The sequence below is a fragment of the Synchiropus splendidus genome, chromosome 13, assembly GCF_027744825.2.
Source record: "Synchiropus splendidus isolate RoL2022-P1 chromosome 13, RoL_Sspl_1.0, whole genome shotgun sequence".
In the NCBI taxonomy this organism is placed as follows: Eukaryota; Metazoa; Chordata; class Actinopteri; order Syngnathiformes; family Callionymidae; genus Synchiropus; species Synchiropus splendidus.
In genome coordinates this window covers 6,218,848-6,243,594 of record NC_071346.1, presented here as the reverse complement: position 1 = coordinate 6,243,594, position 24,747 = coordinate 6,218,848, and the positions used below count along the sequence as shown (strand labels likewise).

Below are 24,747 nucleotides of genomic sequence, written 5' to 3'. Positions count from 1 at the left end.
TACAGTGTTTTTATATAAATAGAACAGAATAAATATAAATTAAATATTAATATTAATAATTTATCATTTTAATTCAGCAGTTTATTTGTGAGTGTACAAATACATTTAGTAATTTTTGACTTTTTTTTGCATCATTTAGATGTTGGTGGTGATGTACATGATAATTCTTTAATTCTTTCTTAGAATTTAAGTCTGAAAAAACAACTACTCTAAATAACTACTCAATGTAACCAAGTTTTCCTGCAAACCATATGCAACCATGACGATCGATGGCATCACCATCAAAAGAAGATTCAAAACAACACGTGGTTCATTGCTGTTTTTTTTTTCGATGTCCACAACTTTGACAAGGTCCGTGACGTGCAAGGCCTCCTTGTTTCTCTGATGTGTGCGCGTGTAAAGGTCCACCTTATCAGTCAGACAGATAAACAAGATCGTTCCCCTCCAGCGTTGCATAACTCTCGCCCTATAGACGGCAGGAATCACAACATGTTTGTGTGAGGAAAGTCGCTGCTGTAGTGTAGTATTCACCACAAACCGGTCATAAATCCTCCCATTTACACAATCGCTGTTTTTCTTTGCTTCGCTAACCGGCTACGTGTGCTAGCACCGTTTACAAATGAAGAAAAAAAACGGAATATATTCCACCTTTTTTGTCAATTACAGGTCCTGTAAGTTTGTATACATTTAAGATTACCTTGTGAGAAGGTCCTGGGAGGAGGCCCGGGGACAAACCCAGGACAGGCTGGACATTTCCAGGGAGATATAGGTACCATAAAAAGAATTTTAATGATGAAAATAACTGATATTTTAGTGGCCTGTGAGGAGAATCCAAGCAGAACCTTCATTATCCGGACTCTACTCAACAGTCAGCTGGTGTGTCCTTGCTGCTTCTATGTCGAACATCAGCGCCACCAGCCACTCGGGGAGCTCATTGTTCTGAGAATCAACCAGAGCGGAGGGTTATGGACGTCTCCTGAAGGTTTGTAACCTGTAACTCACCCTCCGGCGTCTCCTCCTTGGTGTCCTCTGCTTCTTCTTCTGCCGTTTCGCTGGATACGGCTTCAACATTTTCCACTCCTTCGGGAGCAACACAAGGCTCACTTTCATTTTCTATAACTGTCAGTATAGCTACTTCCACTGCAGGTCAGAATTGTGACCCTTGAAGAAGATAAAAAAAATAGAAGTCACCTTCATCTTCATGACTCGACCGAAGGATTTTGTCACGTTCATCGTGCTATCACGACTCGATGAGAAGCTCTGAGACGGTCGCCTTGAAATCTCCAAGCTGGTCGAGGATAGCTGACGTTGAGGTCTCATGACCTTCAGAGAGCATTCCTCCTCCTCCTCCTCCTCTTCCTCTGTTCCAATCTCTCTGTGCTCCTCAGCCTCATCTTGTATCTCACTCAGACCTTCACTCTCCAACTCAGACTCTTCCAAGATGGTGTCCAGCTGATGTTTCTGCAGCAAAACACAGACTCATTTCCGCTTCAGTTTCATATCTACCTGCTCACTCACGTGTTGCAAATCCATTTGAGGCTCTTTCTGCGACACCACGAGGTCGGACCGCAGCCTTCCTGTCAGATCATAATCTCCAGCAGGTGTGAGCTCAGAGAACTCAACTCATCAGGCTAATTCAAAGCAGCTTGCTTGCTTCAAACCCACGTAGTCTCCATGACATGAGAGCCTTCGCAAACCTACTCCACAAACCAACGTTGGTTTCTCCATAACAGCGACCTCGACTTCTGAAACATCACTGACATCCACGTCGGCGCTGAACAATCCCGGCCGCCGCTCCGCGTCCGAGACACGGTGACATGTATTTGGCTCAGGCTGCGGGAAGGATAATCACCGACGTAACAAAACCCGTTATTGTCTGCAGCCTTGACTGAAAGGTGTTAATACGAGCCATAAAGTGAGGTGTGAGAAATTAAACTTTATAGACTGGTGAAAACGGCCCACAAAAAGCTATATTTGCTGCCCCGCGCTACGCTTGTGGGGCGACGGAACGCTTATAAACGTCGGAATGGCAGCGGCTAACTGCACATCAGCAGAACGTATAGATGGGATCTTCACGGACTGGGTACATGTATTTATTTTGGGGGTTTATGCTGAAGTTAAAGCATTCCAGTCCTGCATCTGAGTGATGAACATGGCCAAGACATATAGACCGGTTAAACTGACTGGAATCATAACTAGAAGGGAAGAGGTCGCGACAGTCTTGGCACTGAGACAGAACTTCCTGGTGTGCAGCTTTCTGCTGAAATGGACCATGAAAACCTCACTGGAGAGTATTGTCGATCAAAACCTGTATGTCTTACAGTTCCTACACTTGTTGGACGGAGCAGTTCTTCAAATAGTAGTCTGCGGCGTGCTGAAGTTCTCCGGATGATCGGCCCCGAAAATAGTCAGGGCCAACTTCCTCCTTTAAGGAAGGAATAAGGAAGGAAGTCAGACGTGTCGGCTCATCGTTTGTCAAGGAAGTTGGTAGTGTTCTTTGATGCTTTCCAAGCTTAGCTAACCCTGCTTTCCAGCGAGCAGCACAGTGGTGGCGCCGTGGAGTGGAACTACCCCAGACGAACCGCGCAAGACTTTTATCACGTTCTCACTCCTCAATATGGACTTAAGTTGACGGCAAAGTCAGACTTGCGGGTTCAGTGTTGGAATTTCATTGGAGTCAAATGTCTTCCTTCCCACATTCTAGAGGGGTCTGGGTTAGGACCCGGACTGGGGGTCAACAATTGTGATCACTACTCCAATGGGGGTCACATGGTATATGTAGCACCTGATGTGGGAAGGAGGAGGGGCATCCAATTGATCAACTCTCTGCTGGGTGACCTGCTGCCTACAGGTCCAGAAACACTGCAGCACATGCTTCAACTGAAAGCCAAATGCATCAACATGCAGTGGCTCCTGCATCACTCTGGAATGCACAAGTTTAATAGTCGCTACTACGGAGTCTCTACCATAAGCAATGCGTTTCCTTTTCAATTGGCTTTTGCCATGTGCCTGCTCTCTATCTACGATTCCTCAAGGACGTACCTACTTTACACAGGCCGAGTTCCTGTCCTACTTGAAATGGCACCAGCACAGAATGTGTGAAAAACAAACAACTATCCCATAAGAAACCTCCTGTTCACTCCGTTCTTCGCGTTCGGTGGAAATTTGGGGAAAGATTTACCCTGCATTTCATCCCCATTCTTGAGCGCACCAAGGTGGATTTTGTGACCGATGACTTTTGTCATATATGTCAATAGAGTACCATGAATTTCAGACTATAAGCCGCCACTTTTTTTCGCAACCTGAACCCTGCGACTTATACAACGCGGCTAGTGTATAGATTTTTAGAGGCTAACTCCACCACATATCAAATAAAATGACATTATAAATTACATTTTATTCCGGTGCATTTACGGTAATATTTTTGGCTGTGTCAGTGGACATACACCATATTTTATACACCAATATTGTCTTTATTACAAAGTATTCAATAAAACCAACTTTACACTGTACAAGATACAACATAGTTTACAGCTTTTTACAAAAACAAACAACAAATCTGCGTATGAAATCAAATCATTCTAAAAAAAAAAAGAAAAAGGCAGGTTGCAAATCACTGTAAGCAGATAAGGCAAAAACAAAACATCATATATATACACATTGGTGGTGTAATAATATGCTGAGTCAGGCTATTAGAAGACTGGAGGATTGTGCGAATAAGTATATACTAGCATAACTGATGGACAACTGAAGCAGACCATGGCCACTGGACGTGAACGTGAGAGTGAGCTGACGTGCTTCTGGTGTGTGCTTGAGCTCTAATGTGCCGCCCCCCCTGAAGCTCCTGAGTCCGAAACAATTCAAACCATCCACCTTTGTTACGCAACAATTCCAATCACCAACACCGCGTTTTTTTGTTTTTTTTTCAGCACTCGCACGTGTCAATTATATTATACGGCGAAGCAATAAAACTCAAAAGCTATGGAAAGCTCATTACTTTGGTTTTTGTTATTATGGCTGTCACCTCTTAAAAGTCATGCAATGTTAACTTTATGTCCATCCAGTGAGCGCCGAGGGTTAGAAAAGGAGGTTGTGCTTTTCCCCTACAGCGAGTGTGTGATGGCATGCACACACACTCACGGGGTTTGAATACACACATGCTGATACACACTGTAGAGAAACACAAGTGAACACTGTAAATAATGCGACGATGTATCCTTGGCATCTTCAGAAACAGTGCAAAAGCAAAAGCAAGAGAGTCTCCCGTAGTGAATGCACGTGCTGCGTCCGTCCGACGTGGGAATCGGACCAGCGCTGTGTTTCTGCTACATTCCTGAGAGCGGAGAAAGGTGCCCTGTTTTAGTTCACCAAATCATGTTGCTGCAAGGGGGTTGCCTCACTAGTGAGACCTGACTGTGTCCTCAGGTTTCCTCGAGTATTGTGGCCCTTAAAGAGCAATGAAAAAAACCCTCCCCCCGCACTAATCCCATAATGTACTGCAACAGTTAAAGCTCTTTTAACAGAGGTATATTAAATAGGTATATTTCAAAAAAAGATGTAAACATATTTTGTTGATTCTAACAAGCAAGCTCATGTGTCACGACAAAGAAGAGTTTTTCCACATTGCGTGCTCCGTCGCATCAAATCTTCTATATATATGTCAGGGTTTCCGCTACATGGAAACGGTCCTGGCACACCACCACGGCTTAAAGGCCCATTTATGCCCAACGTTACATGTGGATCCGGACGGGTCCTTCTGTCCGCGCTCACTGTTCATTTTGTCTGCACGGTTCCACAAAGCTTATAGACCAAATTGAGCAATACCACTGGAAACTGTGGAGGGCAGCGTTGCTGTTACCACCCGATACGTAGCTCTATTGAGACACGAAGAAGACATAACAATGGCGGAAATTCTCTGTCGCGTTATATTCAACGGCCGCACCGACCAACGCCTCCTACAACACTGCCTCTGTTTCGTCTTTAGTGCTAGAGGTACGTTATCAATGCTTCTTCCACAGTCGCCATGTTTGTTTTGGAGCTTCTCGTCATAAACTTTTGACTCTGAGCTGCTCCCCCTGGTGGATATATTGGTGAACAGCAATACCAACACAACAAACGCATGGAAGCATGTGAGCAGTGATGGCAACATCGTACGCAAAGGGAGCATCAATGGGCCTTAAATAAGAGCCACCACAGCTTCAGAAAAATATGTCTCTTTTAAAAGATGAAATCTCACGTGATCAAACGTACAGTTTCAAAAAATCCTGGCAGAAACCCTCCACTACTGGTGCTCAGGCTCAGGAGAAAAGTGCCCTTTTTGCTGGGCCACATTTTTTTTCTTCTTAAATTCTTAAGAAAAAAAGTGACTCTCTCTGTCACAAAAACTCTGCCCACATGTATCTTGGTATTGGAGGGGGCATTTATTTGAGTTCCAGTGAGAGTCGATCGCCGGAATCACAAAAAAACAGAAACACAACTGCAGAAACAAAAGCCCAATTATCAAAAGTGCAATTCTGTTTCTCTGTTTTCGCTTTTGTTTCGGTAATTTTGATTCACCTTTTGCAACTGTTGTCCAGTTTTTGTGATTGTCATTTGTCTATTTGTTTTTGGAGTCAGTTTTTTCAAGTCACATTTTCCAGTTTCTCTGCTTCTGTACAATTTAAAGACAATAATTTCTAGAATTTCTCTCTTTCTGAGCACCTTTGTCTTTTGGGACACCAACGCACAGAATAATTTGATAAAAATGCCGACCTCTCTGTGTAAATGCAGATTACGGTAACCAAATATATATTTTTTACAAATTTAGTTGTGCTTAAAATAGGGCTTCACTTCTCTTTCCTTGTGATTCATGATCATTTTTTGTCACGTCTCTTTCATTAAAGAGAAAAAGTGGAAAATGGAGACTTTTCTGGTTTAAAAATGAGTTTCCTCTCAGGAGACTGTAGCAGAAACACAACGCCGTGGGTCATATTTAGTGTTTACATGTATTTTTTCAAAAGGTTTAAAGGGAGCACGAAGTGAAAGAAGAACCAAGAGTGATTTCCCTTCTTCCTGAAGTTCCAGAGAAGCTGATAAACTCCCTCAGAAAATGTCTGATTGTCTGGATTTAAAGTTCATATCCTGATTTTGAAAAATACCCTGATCCTTGTTTCAGCCTCTTTTTGTTTTCCAAGGTTAGACGGCGATCTCCGCCACAGCTTTAATCTGGATCCCCGTCACGTCGGTAGCTTCCATCTCCTCTTCCTCCTCACCGACCGTAGGCACACAGGAAGTGGTCAGGCACGCCGCTTGGCTGTTGCCGACGCTGGAAGTGTTCGTCTGAATGTTGCTGATGCTGGTGGCCGAGGAGACGCTGCCCAGGTGAGCCGGGACGCTGGTCTTCCCGCAGGAGTGGATTCTTCGCGCCAGGCTGGCGGATCGGATCACCGACGCGGTGGTCACCGTGCCGATGGCCTGGACTTTACCTTCCAGGAAGTAGGTCAGCATCTCACCTTTGCCCTTGACGCTCACTTTGCCCCGGCACACCAGGTCGTAGTTGGAATTCAGCAGGCGGTAAACTTCTTCAGTCACCTGCGTCCGACAGGAACGTAGCTTAGCTTGTAGTCAACAGGATTAAAGAGCGTTACTTTTACTTACTTTTTTTTTTGTCTATGACGGAACAATTGTCTTTCAAATCTTTTGGTATGAGTTCAGTCTTATCATTTTAACTGAAAATATTAGCACATTTCTATAGCATTTTATTGATCATCTATTTCACAATGACGACACAAATATGTTAAGAATCATGTTGGTGGATTATGACATGGACAGTGACTCAGTGACAGTCGCGTGTCGAACTCAAGGCCTGGGGGACAAATGTGGGCCACCAAGTTCGTCACCAAAATAGTTGACAAAATATGTCAACTAGTGAAATAAGACAAGTAAAGGGAAGTAACAAAAGTAAAATATGACACAATAATGTGTAACGTGACTGAACTCCACCTCACCTCCACATATCGTGACCCAGTGTTCAACCCGCGTAACTAGCACACAGAGAGTATAAACGCCACAGTTATAAATGTCAAAAAATAATCTGGCAACTTTCTAAAACTAAAAGCAGAATATGTTTTTGCTTTAAGATGAAAAAGTCGAAGTATAATTTAAGTATTTTGACAGCAACCACAGAGATGCTACATGCTAAAATTAGCTTCCAATAGCTTTTAAAAGGAGGCCATCCCAGTAAGGTGTTTAGGTCCATAAATATGGCTCATTTCTGACACTATGCAACTCATATTGCTTCAGTAAAATCTATGGAAGGTGTTCGTTATAATCCGAAACAGCGCGTGACACGCTGGGCGGTCGAAATGAGGTGTGCGTGAGGGAAAGACGTGGGTGAGCTTCTCAAGCGGTCGCTGTATGAGCTGCCATTCCAACTCACCCTCCTGTGGTTCAGTCGCCGGGTGTAATGACTGCCACAGTTTTATAGCCTCCTTCCCACGACACCCCCGACTTTCACCTGGTACAGTACCTGGATCTTTCCTGGAACTCCTGTGCTGTCCATCCGACTGGCCACGTTGACCGTGTTGCCCCAAATGTCATACTGAGGCCGGCGAGCACCGATGACCCCGGCCACAACCGGACCCACGTTGATCCCTAAAAACACCACACTGAAGACTCCGAAACATTTGGAATAGAACCATCAACACGTACCCACTCTCAAGACAAACTCATTGTAGGACTGGTAGTTGATCTCATCCAAAACGTCGAACATCTCGATAGCGTAGTCCGCTATGGTGCTCAGGTGGTCGTACACGGTTTTCTTGGCCTTGACAGGAAGCACAGCGACGTCATGAACCACGACACGACTGCGCTGACAAAGAGCCGCCTACCTTGGTGCCGATGGTGGGGACGAGCCCCACAGCTGCCATGTAAGTGCTGCCGATGGTTTTGATTTTCTCAATGTCTTTGTAGCATTCTTTATCCATGAGCTGCAAAAACCAACTCACAACCTGAGTTTCAGCTCAAAGATTTCGATCCCGCGTCCTACCTCATCGAAGTCGGCAATAATCTCATTGAGCAGCCTCAGGCACTCCACGCCCATGTTGTTGCCGTCCAGCTCGATGTAGAAGTCGTTGAAATTTGGGATGGAGGCGAAGAGGACGCCCACTTGTGCGTAAGATTGGTAGTAGAGATCCTTGTTTTGGCAAAAAAACAGTCAAGGTTTTAGTATATCAACTTGGTTAGTTTTACTTCCTGAAGTGCAGTTGACAATAAATGGTGCAATTCATAGAGCTCACTAGTGACACCTGCTGTGCGGACAAATAATTGACCAAGTCAATGTGGAGTAGTTGTTTTACACATGAATTCAGATACTATACTTCATTATGGAATTATTTATACTTATATTTTAAAAATATCCAATGCGCACAATAAAAGTGGCTTCATACGTTGGTTTTTAAAATAATTGTTTTCGTGTGTTTAAAAAAAAGTAGAATATTTGATCTCAAAATAAGTTGATGGTGTTCCAGTTTTTCAACTTTTTTTTTTTTTTAGCTGTGACTCCACATGCTATTTTTTTCTCTAGTTCATCAAAACAATAGATTAAAGTACCAGCTCACATTTTAAACAAAGCTGTCTGAGGGTATCGCATTTGTTGAATAGAAAATTACATATAGAGAATAGAAAATAAACCCACATTTGTGATATAGTTTAGACAAAACCATGTCATCAAACTGCAATGATATTGAATATTACAGGTCTTATGGGGTTCAAATGTGGGACAAATACCACACACCGATGAACAAGATATATATTTTAGATGAAGATTATCAAGTACATCAAAAGTTCACTACAGTAAAGTAGTAATTATAGGCCTTTTAGGGTGAGATAGTGCAACAGAAACTAACAATACAGTTTGAGTCAGCCTGCTCACTCAGGCTTCCAGTCCACCACCGAGTCTCACCATGTTTCTGGGGTTGGACATGAGGAAGTGCTGCGCCACATGTGCCGGCAGAAGGTTGAAGAGGATCCTCCTGTTATCCAGTTTGACTTTTTCCATCCCATCACGCTCCTCTTCCGCCTGTAAAAACGTTGCATCCATCAACTCTGAGGCAGTTTTTTTTTACAAGACTCCACCGCTTGGTGTCAGTAAAGTGCAAAACATGAGCGTTCAATTCCTCACAGCTCCTTGACTAACAGTGTTAAATGGACTTATAAGACGCCATTTGGACGTTCCGAGCTGCTGATCTTGCTCGTGCTTTGCTTGTGAAACCTGTGTGTTTGAGGAGAGTGTCATCTCTGCATCAACATCCGGCGGCTCCATCCTGACCTGCACAGCCCATAGGAAGTCCAGACGCAGCTTGAGGTCGAGCTGTCGGGAGTGGAGGGCCAGCGCACTGACAAAGAGCAACAGAGACAGGATGGGCTCGTAGCCTCGGATGTGGAAGGACCCCCCACTGTGGAGGAGACCGACACACCAGTCAGCGTTGGAGCAGACCACACGCAAGTCACGAACAGACCCCCCACACAGCACTCATGTTCTATCGGTGAGATCAAGTGCGGCGCTGGGACTCACACGTTTGAGGAGAACATCTCTGCATTGCACGTTTGTATGTCGCAAACCTCGGTGAAGAAAATTGGACCTACATTCTATAAGCAACTCTGTCGGCCTACTTCCTCATTTCAGGCGACTAGTGAGCACGTGTGTTGAGGATATGATGGGCGTGAAATGGAAGTGGAGTGTGTGGGCAAAGACAGACGTTCCCAATCATCTTCAGGCTTCTCTTCTAAGAATAGCAAGAGGTTTTGATGCTACGCTGCTGAACTGGACGGATTTTTTTCCTCCGCAATGTGGGAGCAAAACATGCAGGGGAGGTGTCGCAGCTCTGGCTCGGGGTCATGTGCTCAAAAGGTCTCGCAAGCTTGACATCGCACGTCGCTGAAAGTGTTGCGGCGTCTCACCCGGCGGTTTTGCGAAAGCCACTGAGCTCCAGCACGGTCACGTACAGCACCCCCAGGAGGAGCATCAGCGCCATTTTGGGCAGCCAGGAGACACGCAGAAACAGCGCCAGGGTGAGAGTTCCCACCACACAGGACAGGAAGGCGTATCGGGCACCGTCGCAAGGCAGCTCCGTCATGGTGCGGTTGGAGCCGCTGCCCACGTCGATGATGACAATGGAGCTGTTGGCGTTGGCACTTTTCCACAACCATGGCATGCAGCCCACCTGGACGGGAGACGGAGGACACCGCATTCATGAGCAAACTAAACGTGATTTTGGTTTAGCCATTTTTTTACTAATTTATTAATCTTTGTATTTTATTGTATTTTGTATTTATATTTCTATTCGCATTTCACTCACCAGAATTAAAACATTGCTAATCTAGATGTATTGGATTTTGCAGAAAATAGAGTTGTGTTCAAACATACATTTCATATCTAAAAATTATATTAAGAATTTGTAATGAATGACAGAAAAAGTGTACAATATATTCAATAATTTTGACCTCAGACCTCACAAATATATGCTTAAATGCATAAATATATATTTTTTATTTTTGCTCATATCCATTTGATTTGCATTCACATAGTTTATATGATATTTCGGCTACACAATTCCATTTATGCTTTCTAATGTGACTTTATGTTCATATATTATTGTAATGTGCTGCTTTACATGGTGTAAATATTAATCTCAAAAATATTTGTCATTCATAGATGATTATATTCAGCGAACACACACACACACACATATATATATTTTTATTTATTTATTTTCAGTGCTCAAATTATACAAAAACATCAGGATAAAAGCACAAAACAAATCCTACACTGGAGAACTTTCTTTTGTTTACTATTTCAACTTAACATCTACCTAAAATTTGATCATACTTGGTGATTGTAACCTCGATTAATTTATTACTACCTCTCATTTATTTATTTATTTATACCTCAATTTGAAGTACCTGGATATTTATTAATTTTCTCTCTTTATTTTCATTTAAATATTTCTGGCATGGACAAGTCTATATATGGCACCTTTGTACTAGACTTCTATTAGCAGTTGTTTATAGGGAGATACACAACAAAGAACATTCCTCACATAGTGAATGTTTCTCTGGGTAAGCCCTGTTTTGGATACCAATTCCCTGTCTCTGTCAAACATGGCCGAACACTGTCGGTAACACCAGTGATAATGACACATTTTCTAACCATGGTTTGCTCATAAAACACAATTTCAAGCTCAGATAAACTACAATTAGAGTCGGAAACAAGATGGTGGTTGGCACTTACCACACAGGCCTGCGCCACAGCGTAGATTAAGAGAACGATAAGGATGCAGAGTGCCGTGCGGATCTGGATGGTCAAGCACCCAGGAAAGCACTGAGGGACCAAGGGTGAGAGTTCATGTGATATTAGCCACAAACTGGCAGGTCAACTGTTGCTCACCTGTATTCTTGTAATATGCAGGTACATGATGCAAGCTACAAGGAAACAGATGCAGAAGACGAGAAGGACTAGCACCACCATCCCCCTGAAACAATCCCAACATGAGTTAGTGGGGCGAACATGGCGGAAGAAAGGGAGGGAATATACGCACTGTGGTATTATTAGCAGATAAACAAGGCCACACAACGCAGCGAGGATCAGGGAGAGGACCACGGCGCTGATGAAGTACTCATCTGGAACTTGGTGGTACTGCGAGAGAAAACATGATCAACTTGGAGATAAGAAGTCGAATGAGCCGCGCCGGCGCTCACCCTCTGCTCGCGCTCAGAGCACTTGTACATGAGTGTGAGGAAGTTGAGGTCAGCTGTGTCGGACTCGGTCTGCCGCGCCTCGATCAGCCGGCCGATGTAGCGGTTGACCCGCGTTCTGGGGCTGCTTTGAATGAGGTTGGCCTGGTTGGCGTTGGGACGGTTCCTCAGCTTTTGCGGCGCCGTCCTCATCGCCCTCCGCTGTGGCACCAGAGAAACAGCAGCCGTCCAATTACGCCACGATTCAAAGCATAACCCTTCATTCCCACACCTGCCTGTTAAAGTTATCATCTCTCATTTATTTTCTCTGTCCTCCTTTCAAATGGAACACCTGGTGCCTTTGATCTTATGAATCTGATGCTTGCCATTGCTGGCCTCAATGGGACAGAAATACCCTTCAAAAACATTCAATATCTCACAAACCCTATAAAAGACAGGCAGGCACATTTACAGCCCCCTAAATGAGACCATTCTGGACACTTCGTCCTTTGATGAAATGTTTGTAGCGGCCCATTTTCAGCCCACAGGCAGTTAAATATCGCTGTAGAAATGGCATGTTAGCCCTGCGCCCTTTTAACGGTTACTGAAATGCTTCCCATTTTGATAGGAACATCCGAGCCTTGACCTAAAGCCAGCAACAAAACTAATAAAGGCTTGTGAAATATCACATTAATGTCAAACTCAGAGGGATGTGGTGATATTAAATATACATAAAAGGACCGATCATTCTTCATTAGCATCTTTGATTTTCCATTTCCCTCACTGCCTTGACAGCAATGTCACTCTGGCTTCACCTCAAACTTCCACACCGGCGCTCACCTACAAATCAGACTCTAAATAGCAGCTTCGGATGTTTTACAGCTGCCAGGTCACAGGACTTCTATTCACGCACTCGAGGTAAAGCATGCTCTCTGACATTCATCGAGATTGCCAGTGTCGCAGGCGGTGCATGTGTGGAAATTGGTGTCTAGCAGAAGCAATATCCCGCTGTCATTACATGTGACAGTCCCACCATCGCTCACAATGACCCTGCAATACACAATAAATCAGCAGAAAGACACACTTTGTCTTCCTGGATATCATTGCCATGAGCGAGAAGGGTCTTCTTTTTTTCTACTTAGCCGGGGCGAGTGACCTCTAAACCTTACCCCAGACTCGCTTCACACACCAGGTCGTGTTAAAATCCTGTACAGTGGAGATGTAGCACTAGAAATACTGTTGGAAGGTGGAAGGGATACTATGTAACAAGGTGGTCTGGAGGAGGTCTCTCAGCGTCGTCGCAGAGGCACATAAATCATATGCTCCGGTCATAGGACTGTTGTGGTGAGGAAGGAGGTGAAGCCAAAGACTAAGGTCTTGATTTATGCTTTGGGTTGTGGCGACATGGACCCCTCATGTACCTAACATGGCTGAGCGAAACTCAGCGTTATGTCACTTAAAGTCTTACCTTTATTTAGAGCTCTTCATGACACCCAAAACATCATTTATACGTAACACAGTGACACTACCTTCTCAGGAAGCAAGAGCCATATCACTTGGAGGCAAACTTTTGAATGAAGAATCCTGATGTCTCGTGTCAAAATACCGTCCTCCACCAACACTCACATATCCTCCTTTTTTTTCTTTCAACTTTATTGCCATTGTCAGTGGGGATCCCACCAACTAGGAAAGTGCTTAGGAATAAAGTGCTGTCAGTAAAATAAAATAAAATAAAATAAAGGTTGGATTTGTCTCCCAGGGCTTGAGGTTGTCCCCTGTATATTGGATTTTTTTCCTCATTTATGAAGCATATTCGGTGATAAATAAATCCATTTCTATGATCACAACTGCACTAGCTAACAGAACAGGGACAGAAAGGCTGTGAGTTCCTACCTTATCGCCGTCCTCGCAGTTCATCACGTTGGAGAAGGGAATCTCAGCCTTGAACATCTTCCTGCAGTGCATAAGCTGCACCAGTAAGTAGCACACGGTTTTGAACTTCATCTTTTTGGCTGGCTTTATATCCGAAAGAATCAATCCAGGGAATATCTGTCAGCAGATAAGAGAATAGGAACTGGGATTAAGTCAGGATAGCTCACGCAGTCGTATGCGTTCAAGGTTTGGGGTGTGCAGTTCATGCCAAGCCTCCACACACTCTCACACAATTATGAAGCTTTGGACTAGAAAAAAAAAAGTCAAATCCAGCGGTGATAATAATAGTAGAAATGTTGTCCTCATTTCTCCGTTATTACGTAAGATAATTCAGAGAAAGCAGTTAAAATTAGGAACGCATTATAGTGAGTTCATCTCTCTGGATTCAGCGAGCAGGATGGTTTCATACAAAATCCTCTGGCTTTTGTCAGGAGTTAGGAAATGCAATATTTCAAGGTCGGCTTCTGCTCCAGAGAAACCTAGACCAGTGGATCATTAAGAGAATCAGGAAGTAAAGTGCAGTGACAAGGTGAAAAATGGAGTCATGAGAGAAGTGCATTGCTGCAGAAGAAAAGGCTGACAGAGAAGGCTATTGGTGTCTTGAAAAGGAAATCCAAACATGAATATAGGTCAAGGAAGTTGATAAAGATGAGATGAGATTTTAACCAATGTCAAGTGAAATCCAGAGGAAGTGGACGATAGAGTTGTCGAACCAAAGAATACAGGGCAACAACAGGGTGACTTTTCGAGAATACTATTCCTTTTTCCGCACCATGGTCACAATCATCTCCGCTGACTGCAAGTTCTTCCCCCTTCTGTCACCCTGTGATAATCTGATCCCTGCAACCGACCTTGTCTACTGTTAAAGAGGACCTGCTCCCCCTGTCACTTCTACATCCTTAACAGTCTGTTAGACAGTGGGCACAATAAACATGAACTTTGACACCCTGCCTTCTAGTCTGTGACAATTTCATGGCACAAGAAAGGAAGTAAAGGTGAAGGTTTAAAATGGAATCGAGGCAAGATAGATAAGAGTAAAATTAAAAGTTAAAAGAAGGATAAGGTAAACGGCACTATTGTAAATAGTGTTTTTTTACTAGTTTACTAGGCCATTTCAGTATAAAATAGTATTGTACTTGAGACCACCTGACTGGAGACAAAGCGAGACCAAGACCAAAACTAAGAACTAGACCGAGACCAAACTAAATCCAGAGCAAGCTCCTTTTTTATTTTTATTTTTTTACCAATGACAACGATCCGAAAAAGGGCTCTAATTTCTTCTGCTGTAAGAAATAAGTGTGTGTTTCTACATGACAGACTGGTGCTTCTGTACTCAGTCTTAGTCCCGGGCCTTCAAAGTCTCCGCCTTGGACTTGGCCTGTGTATGCTCCGGTCTCAGTCTCAGGTTAGGTGGTCTTGACGACAACACCAGTATGAAAATGTGACGCTTGAAGCACCAGGAAAGGCGGTGTCCAGAAAGGGGTGGTTTAAAACCAGAATGGAGAGATAGAACTGATGGAGAAAAGGAAGACAAAACACAGCTGAACATCCGTTAATGTGAGACACACAACACTGACGCACTGTAGGTTCAAGTGACGGTCAATGTAAACCAAGAATACACTGGATGCTGCCAAATATGGAAACCGCTTTAAGAAATATTATGATGGAACAACCAGGAACATGATAAAAGCGAGACTGCAGAATGTTAATGTAGAGGAAATTTGGGGCCAAGTCGGGAACTTGTGACGCAGATGAGCGTTGTAGGAAGTCGGTGTGATGCGGGAGGAACATTTGTGTCAAGCAAATGAATATGGAAGGATTGGAAATGTCGGAGATTGGGAGGAAAACATCGATGAATAAATCCCCCCAACACACTACTGGCATGTCGCAGGTTCACATGTCGGTCAATGGAACCTGAGCAGGAATCCTACGCTGCTAAATATGGATACAACTGTGAAAATTACTAAGAGGAGAACAGGAACAAATGGAAGGAAATCAATAAAAGGATAAGGAAGAAGGGAGCGTGTAAGGGAAGTTCGGTGTGTGGCTGTAAGATAATCCGAGGAAATACAAAGCCAGGGATGGTAATAATGGAGACGTGGATTTGGTTTGAAGCATCGGAGGAGAGGAGGGAGGAAGGGATGTCAGGAAGGGGAGTCAAGGAATGAGGTGTCCATGAGACAGTTGGGGTCCCTGAAATTGGGATAGAAAGGTAGAGAGCTATAGGCAGCAGTAGGAGACGAGTCGGTAACATGGAGGCGGAACTATCGGGAATAGAAGAGAAAGAAAAAGAGAAGGGGAGAGGAAGAAAGATACGACTGGAGAAAAGGAGAGCGAGTTGAGAGTAGAAACTTTACAGCCGTGAAAGGGACCGTCAGAGACAGAAGACAAAAAAACGAAGGGAAAAACGATAGCAGAAGTCAATAAAGGGAATTTAATCTCAAGTGTGGGAAGAGAGCGGTGGATAAAGGAAAGGAAGTTCAGTGAAGTGAGGTATCAGGGAGGCAATCGAAGGAAATGAAAGCAAAGAAAGAGGGAATGTGGTGCAATTACAGGAGGAGGAAGTCAAAGAGAAAAGAGGGAGCGGATGCCGGAGGAAGGCATGATGAGGAGGGAAAATGGGAAAAGTAAGGCGCTCCAGCTGTTCGGAGCGCGTCAGCTGTGGCGTGGCTAGACGCACATTAAAATTATGGCCACATATTTATTGAACTGTGAAGATCTCGGGTGATAGATGCCCAGGGCTGCATATATATTTTCTTATCGCACTTCAGAGGCTGCGTGTAATAATCTTTTCCAGACAGAAAGGGGAACATTCCAGGAGATCTTCACGAGCCTCGGCTATAAACACGTAGCGCACGTACCTTCCGTCGGTGAGATGGCACAATAAAGAAAGTTTCTATGTCATGTTTTTGGAGGAAGGCATTTCGTTCGTGTCCGTTTCCAGGCTCCACTTCGTAATCTCCGTTCAGGCACTCCAGTGTTGATCTGGTGATGTGGACTTTGCTGTGAAAGAAGAAGCACATGAAGATTGGAGGCACGTGAGAAATGGCATTTCCAGGACTGACCCAGGAAGTCCTCCCGCCTCCATCACGTTAGCCAGGGTCACGTCATTGGACCAAACATCGTACTGCCACTTCCTGAGGCCCAGAACGCCACACAGCACCCGGCCTGTGTGTAAGCCCACCCGCATGTTGAGGTTGACTTCTGTCGCCTCAGCGACCGAGCTGTGAAGATCAAAGAGGCTCAGAGTAGAGTGAGCTGAGAGACCTTTAGTGATTCAGTTCATGCTTACGTGATGGTGTCAATCATGTCCAGACCCATCTCCACACAGCAATGGGCGTGGTCGGTCTTGGGTTGAGTCAGTCCAGACACGCAGTAGTAACAGTCACCCAGAATTTTGATCCTGCGACAGTGGTTCTCCTACAGAAGGGAAGAAAATACTTGTCAATGTAAAAAAAAAAAAAAGAAAAACGATTTATTTCGGGGGTTTTTTAAATAGTTTGCGTTCCCAAAATTGTCAGGGCTAAATCATAAGGAAAAAAATTATTTTGAAGACCAAGATACAATTCAAAATGAATTCCTCCTGTGGCTGCAGCATGAAAATGGTGGCTCACACCAAAAGAACTGCCTCACGTTACGCAACTTCACTTCCTTCCACAGCTCTCCTCAAAGTTCAAACCGGAAAAATCGGTTTTCCTCCAGCTACCTGGGACCGGCAGTGTTGAACTTTTATAATCTTGACAGTTAATTAAATTCTGTTCATTACACTCCCTGGATATGGATCAGTGTTATTTGAAAGTATAGCTTCAAGCGCTCCATTGCCACGAGTTGCAAAAATAAATGAGCTGCTGTTGAAGTTATTGCCTTTGGAACTTGAAACTCTCGCTGTAAATGTAGTGGTTTAATCAAACCGAGCGATGGGAAGAAAAGGCCGGTGTAATTTGTCTTCAACATTCTTGAAGTGGACCTTTTTTTTGGACTTCTTCTGGATACAGTTGAGGAGCTTCAGACAATGGCAACAAACATGGCGTCTCATCTCCTTTCGAAGAAAGAGGTGTTGTCACTCTATAGCATTTAGCGTGAAAGCCTCACCCTTTAAAATAATATGGCCATAGTTTGCATGTCAGTAAAATACGAAATACTATCATGCAGTTTCAGTACTACAGCCGCTTCCCTCGCCCACAGCCAGGACACAAACTAAAGCTGGTCACAACATGTGGAAAACGGCGGGCACAAACGCTCAATGGTCCGAATATAAAAAGGATGAGTCACCAAAAAAAACCCTCTATTCTCGGAATTTGAACAAGAGACGTTCAATTGAGCAGGGATTCTGGACAACAGCTGGCACAGCCCCGATTGTTTCCATGGAGGTAATGGGATCATTGGTCATGCATATGAAGCACACAAAGACTCACAATTAGGCCCATGGCTGGGCACAAGAAAAGCTTTTTACATGTGAGCTGTGTGAGATTTAGAGGAGGCAGAATAGGCCTGTTAGAGTCGGGTATCTGTATTTTCTTCCTGTATAGAGCCACACGCGACGCAACTCAATGGTATTTGAATCATATATAAGGCGAATGTGTTTTTTAGTTGGCAGTGATGATGAGTCATCCAGCTTTGTTTGTCATCCAGTCCATACCCATTTATTACAATGGCACCTCTCCAGGGAGGAGCCAGTGTGTGTGGACCGTGGCTGCGATGTCTCAGTCGAAACACTTCATCATGTAAATAGAAGCCCCATTAAAGATCGTAGATCTACCGACATAATTATAAAGCAAGAAAATACACCCATAAAATTTCATACAAAATGGTTCCGGATATGTGAAAGAAGCCTTGTCCTTTCATACAACTGTCACACTTGGATTCCCAAAAATAGTGGGGTATTGCATGAAACCAGGGAGTATTTCTGGCCTAAATATGTCTTTTTTTTTTTATAAGTGACAAGCCACTAGACTAGTGTTTATCCAACAGAAGTGTCCTTGCCATGCAGGGTAAGAAATCATTGTTGTTTATCTGTTCAAAAAATGCTACCAAATGTTGACAGACATTGCCCCGATTATTTCATATTCGCCGGTGTTTCAGATTCCCATCGGAATCCACTAATCCATCAAGGAATTCCTGACCTTCTATAAAGTACTTTCTACTCCCATATTACAGTGTATGCTGTGCTCAACAGAGTCCTGTTGAGTGCTTGCGATCAATGAGATTTCAAATGCTCAAAAGGGTATCAAATATTATTGATATAATAAATGAAGGGAAAACTATTGGGCAAATAACTCTATTTTATCTTGTTTTTTTGTGTGCTGTAAAACAGTATTAGGTACATTTTCTTAGCTAGTTATGTTGGACCCCTTGAAGTAACTTTGCTACTTCATTTTTAGCAAACATCCCTCCTTGTATTAAACAAAATGGTCGGTCCTGAAGTCAGCCTTTCTTTAACAATTCAATTCTTTTAATGAATTATGCTTGTTTCAACTGTATTTCTTGTCCCTCAAAATAAATAAACAAAATATTCTGGAAACAAGTCCCTTTTGATAAAGTACTTTTTTGGGTCATATTTACATGTTTGACCCATAGTTCTGTTATTCATATCATGAGAAAGTAAATATAAAAGTTAAAAATGTGTGTGGCAAGCATTTACAATACATTTTAGATCCTTTTTTCTCTCCGTTCGACCTCACAGAAGATGAATTGCCCACACCTTATGTATGAGATGTTTAGATTGACAATGTGACTCACTTCACTCCTCAGTTATTAAACAGCTCAAATCTGTGTTAAACAGAGGAAGTGTTTTTCTTGACAGGCAAACAATCTCACTGCAGACGTGCCATTAGCTTTCGTGCTCGCAGGGATTTAGATCAAGGAAGCAACATGCTTCGACACTTCCCACCAAGAGACTGGCCTCATTTGAATTCAGGAGAAAAGATCTCCCCCAGCTTTGTTTCTAATCTTCCATCAAGTGCCCGCTTAGTATTCGCCTGGACGCCTCCCCTTTTATTCCGTTTTAATTCAACAAACCTCAAAGCAATTAAAAGTTTGACGCCACATCTTGCCGGCAGAGACGATTGATCCCGATCACTGGTGTCTGTTGGGGGTAACTGGGGTGGTGGTGGTTCAGTCGTGGCGTTGTTGTGCTGAGGCTGGCGTTTCAGGATGCAGGGAAAGCCCTGGTACTTAAGAGTCTCCTTGTGTGTATTTTTCCTTCGCTAATCTTCACCGTGGGGTTAGGAGCTGATTCAGATCCTGGCAGGATTACCACGGTCATGTGACCCAGGGACAGCGGGTGGTCTGAAAGGCCGGATAAACCATGGGTGTCATTTGTGGACACCTCGGTCCAGTGTGACCACGTTAAAACTGTCGCCCCAGTCGACGGAACAGAGAGTTATTACTGATAGCGGGTGAGAAGAGGAGCACGGCGCTTTTAGATGGGATTTTAAAACATATTTCATAGTCTGAAGTTCACTGTTCACAAACGTGTTTCTTGGACACTCTTGGGACATTTGGTGTTGGTGGTAGGATGCCGGGGAAGATCTTTCAAACCTTCACAGACTCTTTGTAAACATCTAATTGTGCTAACACCTGATGTTTACTCTGTATCACTCGAATTCAGCAGATCTAAAACTGGAATAAACAGACAAAACAAACAAAGTTAATATCAGTTCCAAATAGAAAGGTCTCAACAGCACATTGTGAGCCATAACTTTTGTAATGGCCTACATTCTCTGCTACTTCCTCCAAGAATGATTTTCTGTGGCAAATCTTATTCAAAATGCATTTTCACACCTTGAAAAATGAAGCATCATCTGTTCAAACGTCATCATCTTTGATCATTAATTTGTTGCTGCTCCAGGCAAAACTCGGGCAGGTGTTAAAAATGTTCTCTCCACGCTTCATCTCCAAACAATCCTTCCCGCAAAGAGGGACGAAACAGATCAATATTTTTGTTGCCAGCTCGGTTCACCATCGATTTGAATGAGGTGTAATTATTTATGTGCTACACGAATGAATAATATATCAATAATTATACCTCCCACCTTAACCTGGTGGGCCGACGCATGCTGGGGATTGTTTTGGTGTCTAACCTGTAGGTGGCTGTTGACGGGGGGAAAAAAAAAAAAGCGCTCACCGCCGGAGCAACGTGTGAAAAACACTCCCAAAATATCCAATAAGGTGTGAATTATTAAACATAGCAACAGGAAGATGAAGCGAGCCGACGATGTCAGTGCTATATAGCGTTGACCAAGTGATAAAGATTGTGTAACGTCAGGTTTAAAACACACGGCGACCAGGGTTCAGCATGGCAGAACTTACATAAAAGGGACGATTACATCGGGCAGCATCTGTTGTCTGCCTGTCTCACTGTCTGATTGGAGGATTACATACAACTGCCTGCTCAATTGTTAAGACACTTACAGCAGGATGGAGCACAGCAGGGGGGATTAAAAACTTCACTAATATTCCAAACAAATGAATAACATGCTTGCAGATGCAATGGGATGAGAGGGACGTTACGAGGGATAAATCACAAAGCTATTCTTCAGTTTCTAGCCAAGGTGGAGGCGGAAATTTGTCGGTAGGTTTGGTGCTACATCACAACAAACTGGTGTGGCTGGAGGACCTTCTTTAAACCACCTGCTTCAGAGGTGAAGGAGTACCTTGTATTCCTCACGCCTGAGGTGTGGACCAGGAAACAATGATCTAGTCTGTTATACAGCAGGTTGAGCCTCACTGGAAGGACATGTTCTGAAGGCAGTAAGTGATGCCGGAGGAGCTGAACCTGGCTCCAAATACTTCATGTCAGAATTGGAGAAAGGACCAACAGATATAATGGTGTGACATGGAATGAAGTGTAACAGAGTGAGCCAAAATCTGAAGCCCTCCATCGATCCACTGACAGTCACATGCTGTGACCAAAAGAACAGCACTACAGATGATTATCTTCCTTTGGATGTTTGGTTTGGTTTCACAGAGGAGGAGACACTGGCCAACCTTACCAGGATGCCTGACGGGCACCTTAAGGAAAGCCCTCGGGCAGACCCAGAATATGGTGGAGGGGTATTGAACAAACCCCACAACTTGTCTTGAAGGGCTGGCGAAGGTGTAAAGGGAGTGTCGAGTCTTGACCCGTTCGCTTGGCCTGCTGTCCTCACAACCAATCTCACCTAAGAGGATTACTCATTTCACTCTACACAGGAATCAGCACTCCGCTTTCCATTGTCCTCAGACGCCTTGCTAGTTCCCATGCTAACTTCCTGTCGCACACCCAGCAAGAGGCCACCTGCATGTGGCTGGGCTACACTGGGCTTTGTACTGTGCACCTTATCGCCTAAGAAGATTCCAGACACCAGGCAAGGAAAATGGCAACGTTGCCATTCCCTCCTGTCTCCTGCCTCATTCATGTAGAAATAACACCGACAGTGTGTAAACAAACACTGCATCCGACACAAAACGGTGGCGGATTCAAGAGTTTCTGTCGACGTGTAAACAGCACCTAATATTGGCCAGTAGCTGAAGACCTTACTCAAGGATAGGAACCTTGATCAGCTTGTCGAGAACTGTGCCTTTTGGCTCAGCTCTTCTCCACCATTCTCTTTTAACATTAACTTACAATGGATACGAAGCAAGTTGATTTCATCGTGTTGCTAAATTTATCCTTCCTCCGTTGACAAAAGCCAAACTGTTTGGTTTGGGCTGAGCTTCATCCCACAGCTTCTCGTGCGCAGACGTCTAAAGTAAACAGTCGTGTTTACACTGAGACCTCGATGTCTGGCAGGCAGCTGGCACTGTGTCAGTAACAATCCTTGAAACAACAATAATTCATGAAAGTGTCAGCATCCAAAACAATGTTGGATTATTTAACTACTGCCGACTTTAAAGCCCATTATTTTCCCGGAAGAAAAAGTGCATCATGAGAGTTGAACTTGGTTCGAAGTACCATTTGTTGAATGAGCTTGTAGCTGCGCATGAGCTTCACAAATGGGGCCGAAGGTAGGAGACAGTGGAGCGATATATCATTGAGCCGTCCTAAAAATGGAAACATGAGACAGGAAGGGAGTGCAGAAAACCACGGGGCATAAAAGACACAGTTGAGAGAAGTAGGCTGCTGCGTGTCAATCAAAAAGCCGAGAAACAAGGAGCGGAGGAGTCTGAAAGCTGTGATACAGAGAGGTGTTTGTGAGAGGAGAGAAAAGAGAAGCTCTGTGAAACTCTGCCATGGAAACGGCACAAACACGCACGCATGAACACACACACAGGTTGTTTCATGTTGTAGAGCACGACGACAAACATGGATTAATCGCCGAGTCTGTTGGTGTCCGGCCCGGGAACAGCTTCCTCGACCTTGAGATGCTCTCATGCAAGGGTTGTGAGTTCGAATCCAAGCCATATTTTTCAAGTCACTGGTGGAGGTACGAGTGCTTCTCTGGTTTTATTGGTTTATCCTGCAACACTGTTCACATCAAACCTTGAGTGGCCTCAACTGCCTTCAGAGTCGAGTGTGTGACTCGTCCAAGACGCTGCACGACTCCAGCTCAAGTGTGTGACCTGCTGCACTTCCATCCAGGTCTGTCACACATGATACTGCAGCAACAGCCGATTAAAGTTCTATTCTTAGAGCTAACTACATAGCGTCCGCAATGTAGCATAATCATAAAACACTCGTGAACAGTGTATGTTATTGTGTCGCGACAATACTACTAAAAGCAACAGCAGACGCTGTAATTACAGGAAGTTTTATTTGACAATGTGGTCACCAGGGGCCGAAACAAGGCAGTGTGAGGTTGAAGAAATGAGCTTGTCGACAGACAACAAAGGCTCAATGTGTCTTATGATGGTGTCAGTTAGAAAAGTAGCAGCTTCATGATGAAAATACTCCACATTTTCGGAGTGAATCAGAAAAACTAGAGGCAAAATAATGTTAAAGCCTATTGTTCCATAAACAGCAGACACTCACTCCAGATTTATATCTTCTTTAAAACAACTTCAGTTTCCAAAAATGTCTTGAAACTTAATCAATAGATCATCTAAACCAGTGGTGGGCAATTGAAATTTCCTAAAGGGCCACAAACTCTAAGAGTTGTGAGGGGCCATCATGCCAAAAGAAAGACAGCGATGACTGCAAAACATGATACAGTAACAGTAAACACTGTTCATGAAAGCAACTGCTGAAGCAACTTTGAAAATGGAGATACTTTTATACACTTCACTTATACCTTCTTTGGAGTTAAAAGAAAATGTATTTTTATTTTATGATATTTAGACATGGTTTTATGATATTTATTAAAATTAGGATATATTAGTTATATTGTAATTTTAATCTGATGTCAAATGGGCCACAACAATACAGGGATCGGGCCGCATATGGCCCCCGGGCCACACTTTGCCCAGGTCTGATCTAAACCTTTCTCCATTCCGCTGGTATGAGAGTCACATTACAGTTTTGTCTTTGCTCTCATTCAGTCTCTTCACTTCTCTCCTGGTTTTCTTCGACGTATGAAAGTGATGACGAATCAGAGCTTCCCTGAGACGTTCGCGGCTCTTGTCTCCAGGCTCGGTGGTAGTCAGCAGATTCTGGAGCTGGCGCTGAAGAGTTATAATTACTCCCAGCTTGTGTTCACGTGGGTGGTGGGAATAAAACATCAAATTCTGTTGGGTGCGAGTGGGCTTCCTGTAAACTCGGCTTTTCAAGCTTCTGCGCTGCGACTTAATAATGCTGCAGATTATTTACTGCCGTATCGCATTAATTGAAGGCTTATATTCAATGTTTATTCTTTTGTTTTGATATCAACACGTGCAAGAAGTTATTTGAGAAATTTAATTTAAAAAGGCAAAGCTATGTGTAATAGACACGTTTCTTTGTAACTACATAGGGAGTTTATCGGCCTATGGCTGTGTCAAGTCCAGCCCGGGGGCACACTGTGCTTTCAAAGACCCTGCAGCCTCTGCCCTGAAGTGTAGCGTATGTGGCTCATTGGAACTGTAAAAGAGAAAGTTAACCATCATCCAGACTCAACCGCTTATCTGTTGCCGGGTCGTGGGGGCTTGAGCTTCAAAAGTTTGTGCCAAACACCCTTCTCCAGGGCAACATCCACCAGCTCCGACTGG

The 24,747-nt window shown here is 43.8% G+C and overlaps 1 protein-coding gene across 2 annotated transcripts in view; it reads right to left on the bottom strand.

Annotated features, from left to right (window-relative positions):
* Positions 1-3,443: 3,443 nt before the first annotated feature.
* Positions 3,444-24,747, bottom strand: part of LOC128769213 (adenylate cyclase type 1-like) — a 37,292-nt gene continuing 15,988 nt past the window's right edge. Inside the window, exons 5-20 of one of the 2 annotated variants that reach the window (XM_053882674.1) lie at positions 16,937-17,064; positions 16,710-16,868; positions 16,506-16,647; positions 13,606-13,761; positions 11,737-11,934; positions 11,577-11,674; positions 11,426-11,510; positions 11,270-11,359; positions 9,940-10,202; positions 9,308-9,434; positions 8,942-9,058; positions 8,027-8,173; positions 7,869-7,967; positions 7,690-7,804; positions 7,508-7,632; positions 3,444-6,570 (exon numbers count right to left, since the gene is read on the bottom strand). In XM_053882674.1, the coding sequence (XP_053738649.1) occupies positions 6,175-6,570; positions 7,508-7,632; positions 7,690-7,804; positions 7,869-7,967; positions 8,027-8,173; positions 8,942-9,058; positions 9,308-9,434; positions 9,940-10,202; positions 11,270-11,359; positions 11,426-11,510; positions 11,577-11,674; positions 11,737-11,934; positions 13,606-13,761; positions 16,506-16,647; positions 16,710-16,868; positions 16,937-17,064 (2,445 nt within the window). In that variant the 3' untranslated portion in view covers positions 3,444-6,174. Of the gene's footprint in view, positions 6,571-7,507; positions 7,633-7,689; positions 7,805-7,868; positions 7,968-8,026; positions 8,174-8,941; positions 9,059-9,307; positions 9,435-9,939; positions 10,203-11,269; positions 11,360-11,425; positions 11,511-11,576; positions 11,675-11,736; positions 11,935-13,605; positions 13,762-16,505; positions 16,648-16,709; positions 16,869-16,936; positions 17,065-24,747 lie in introns of those variants that run through there. The other variant, XR_008416365.1, reaches the window with a different exon arrangement.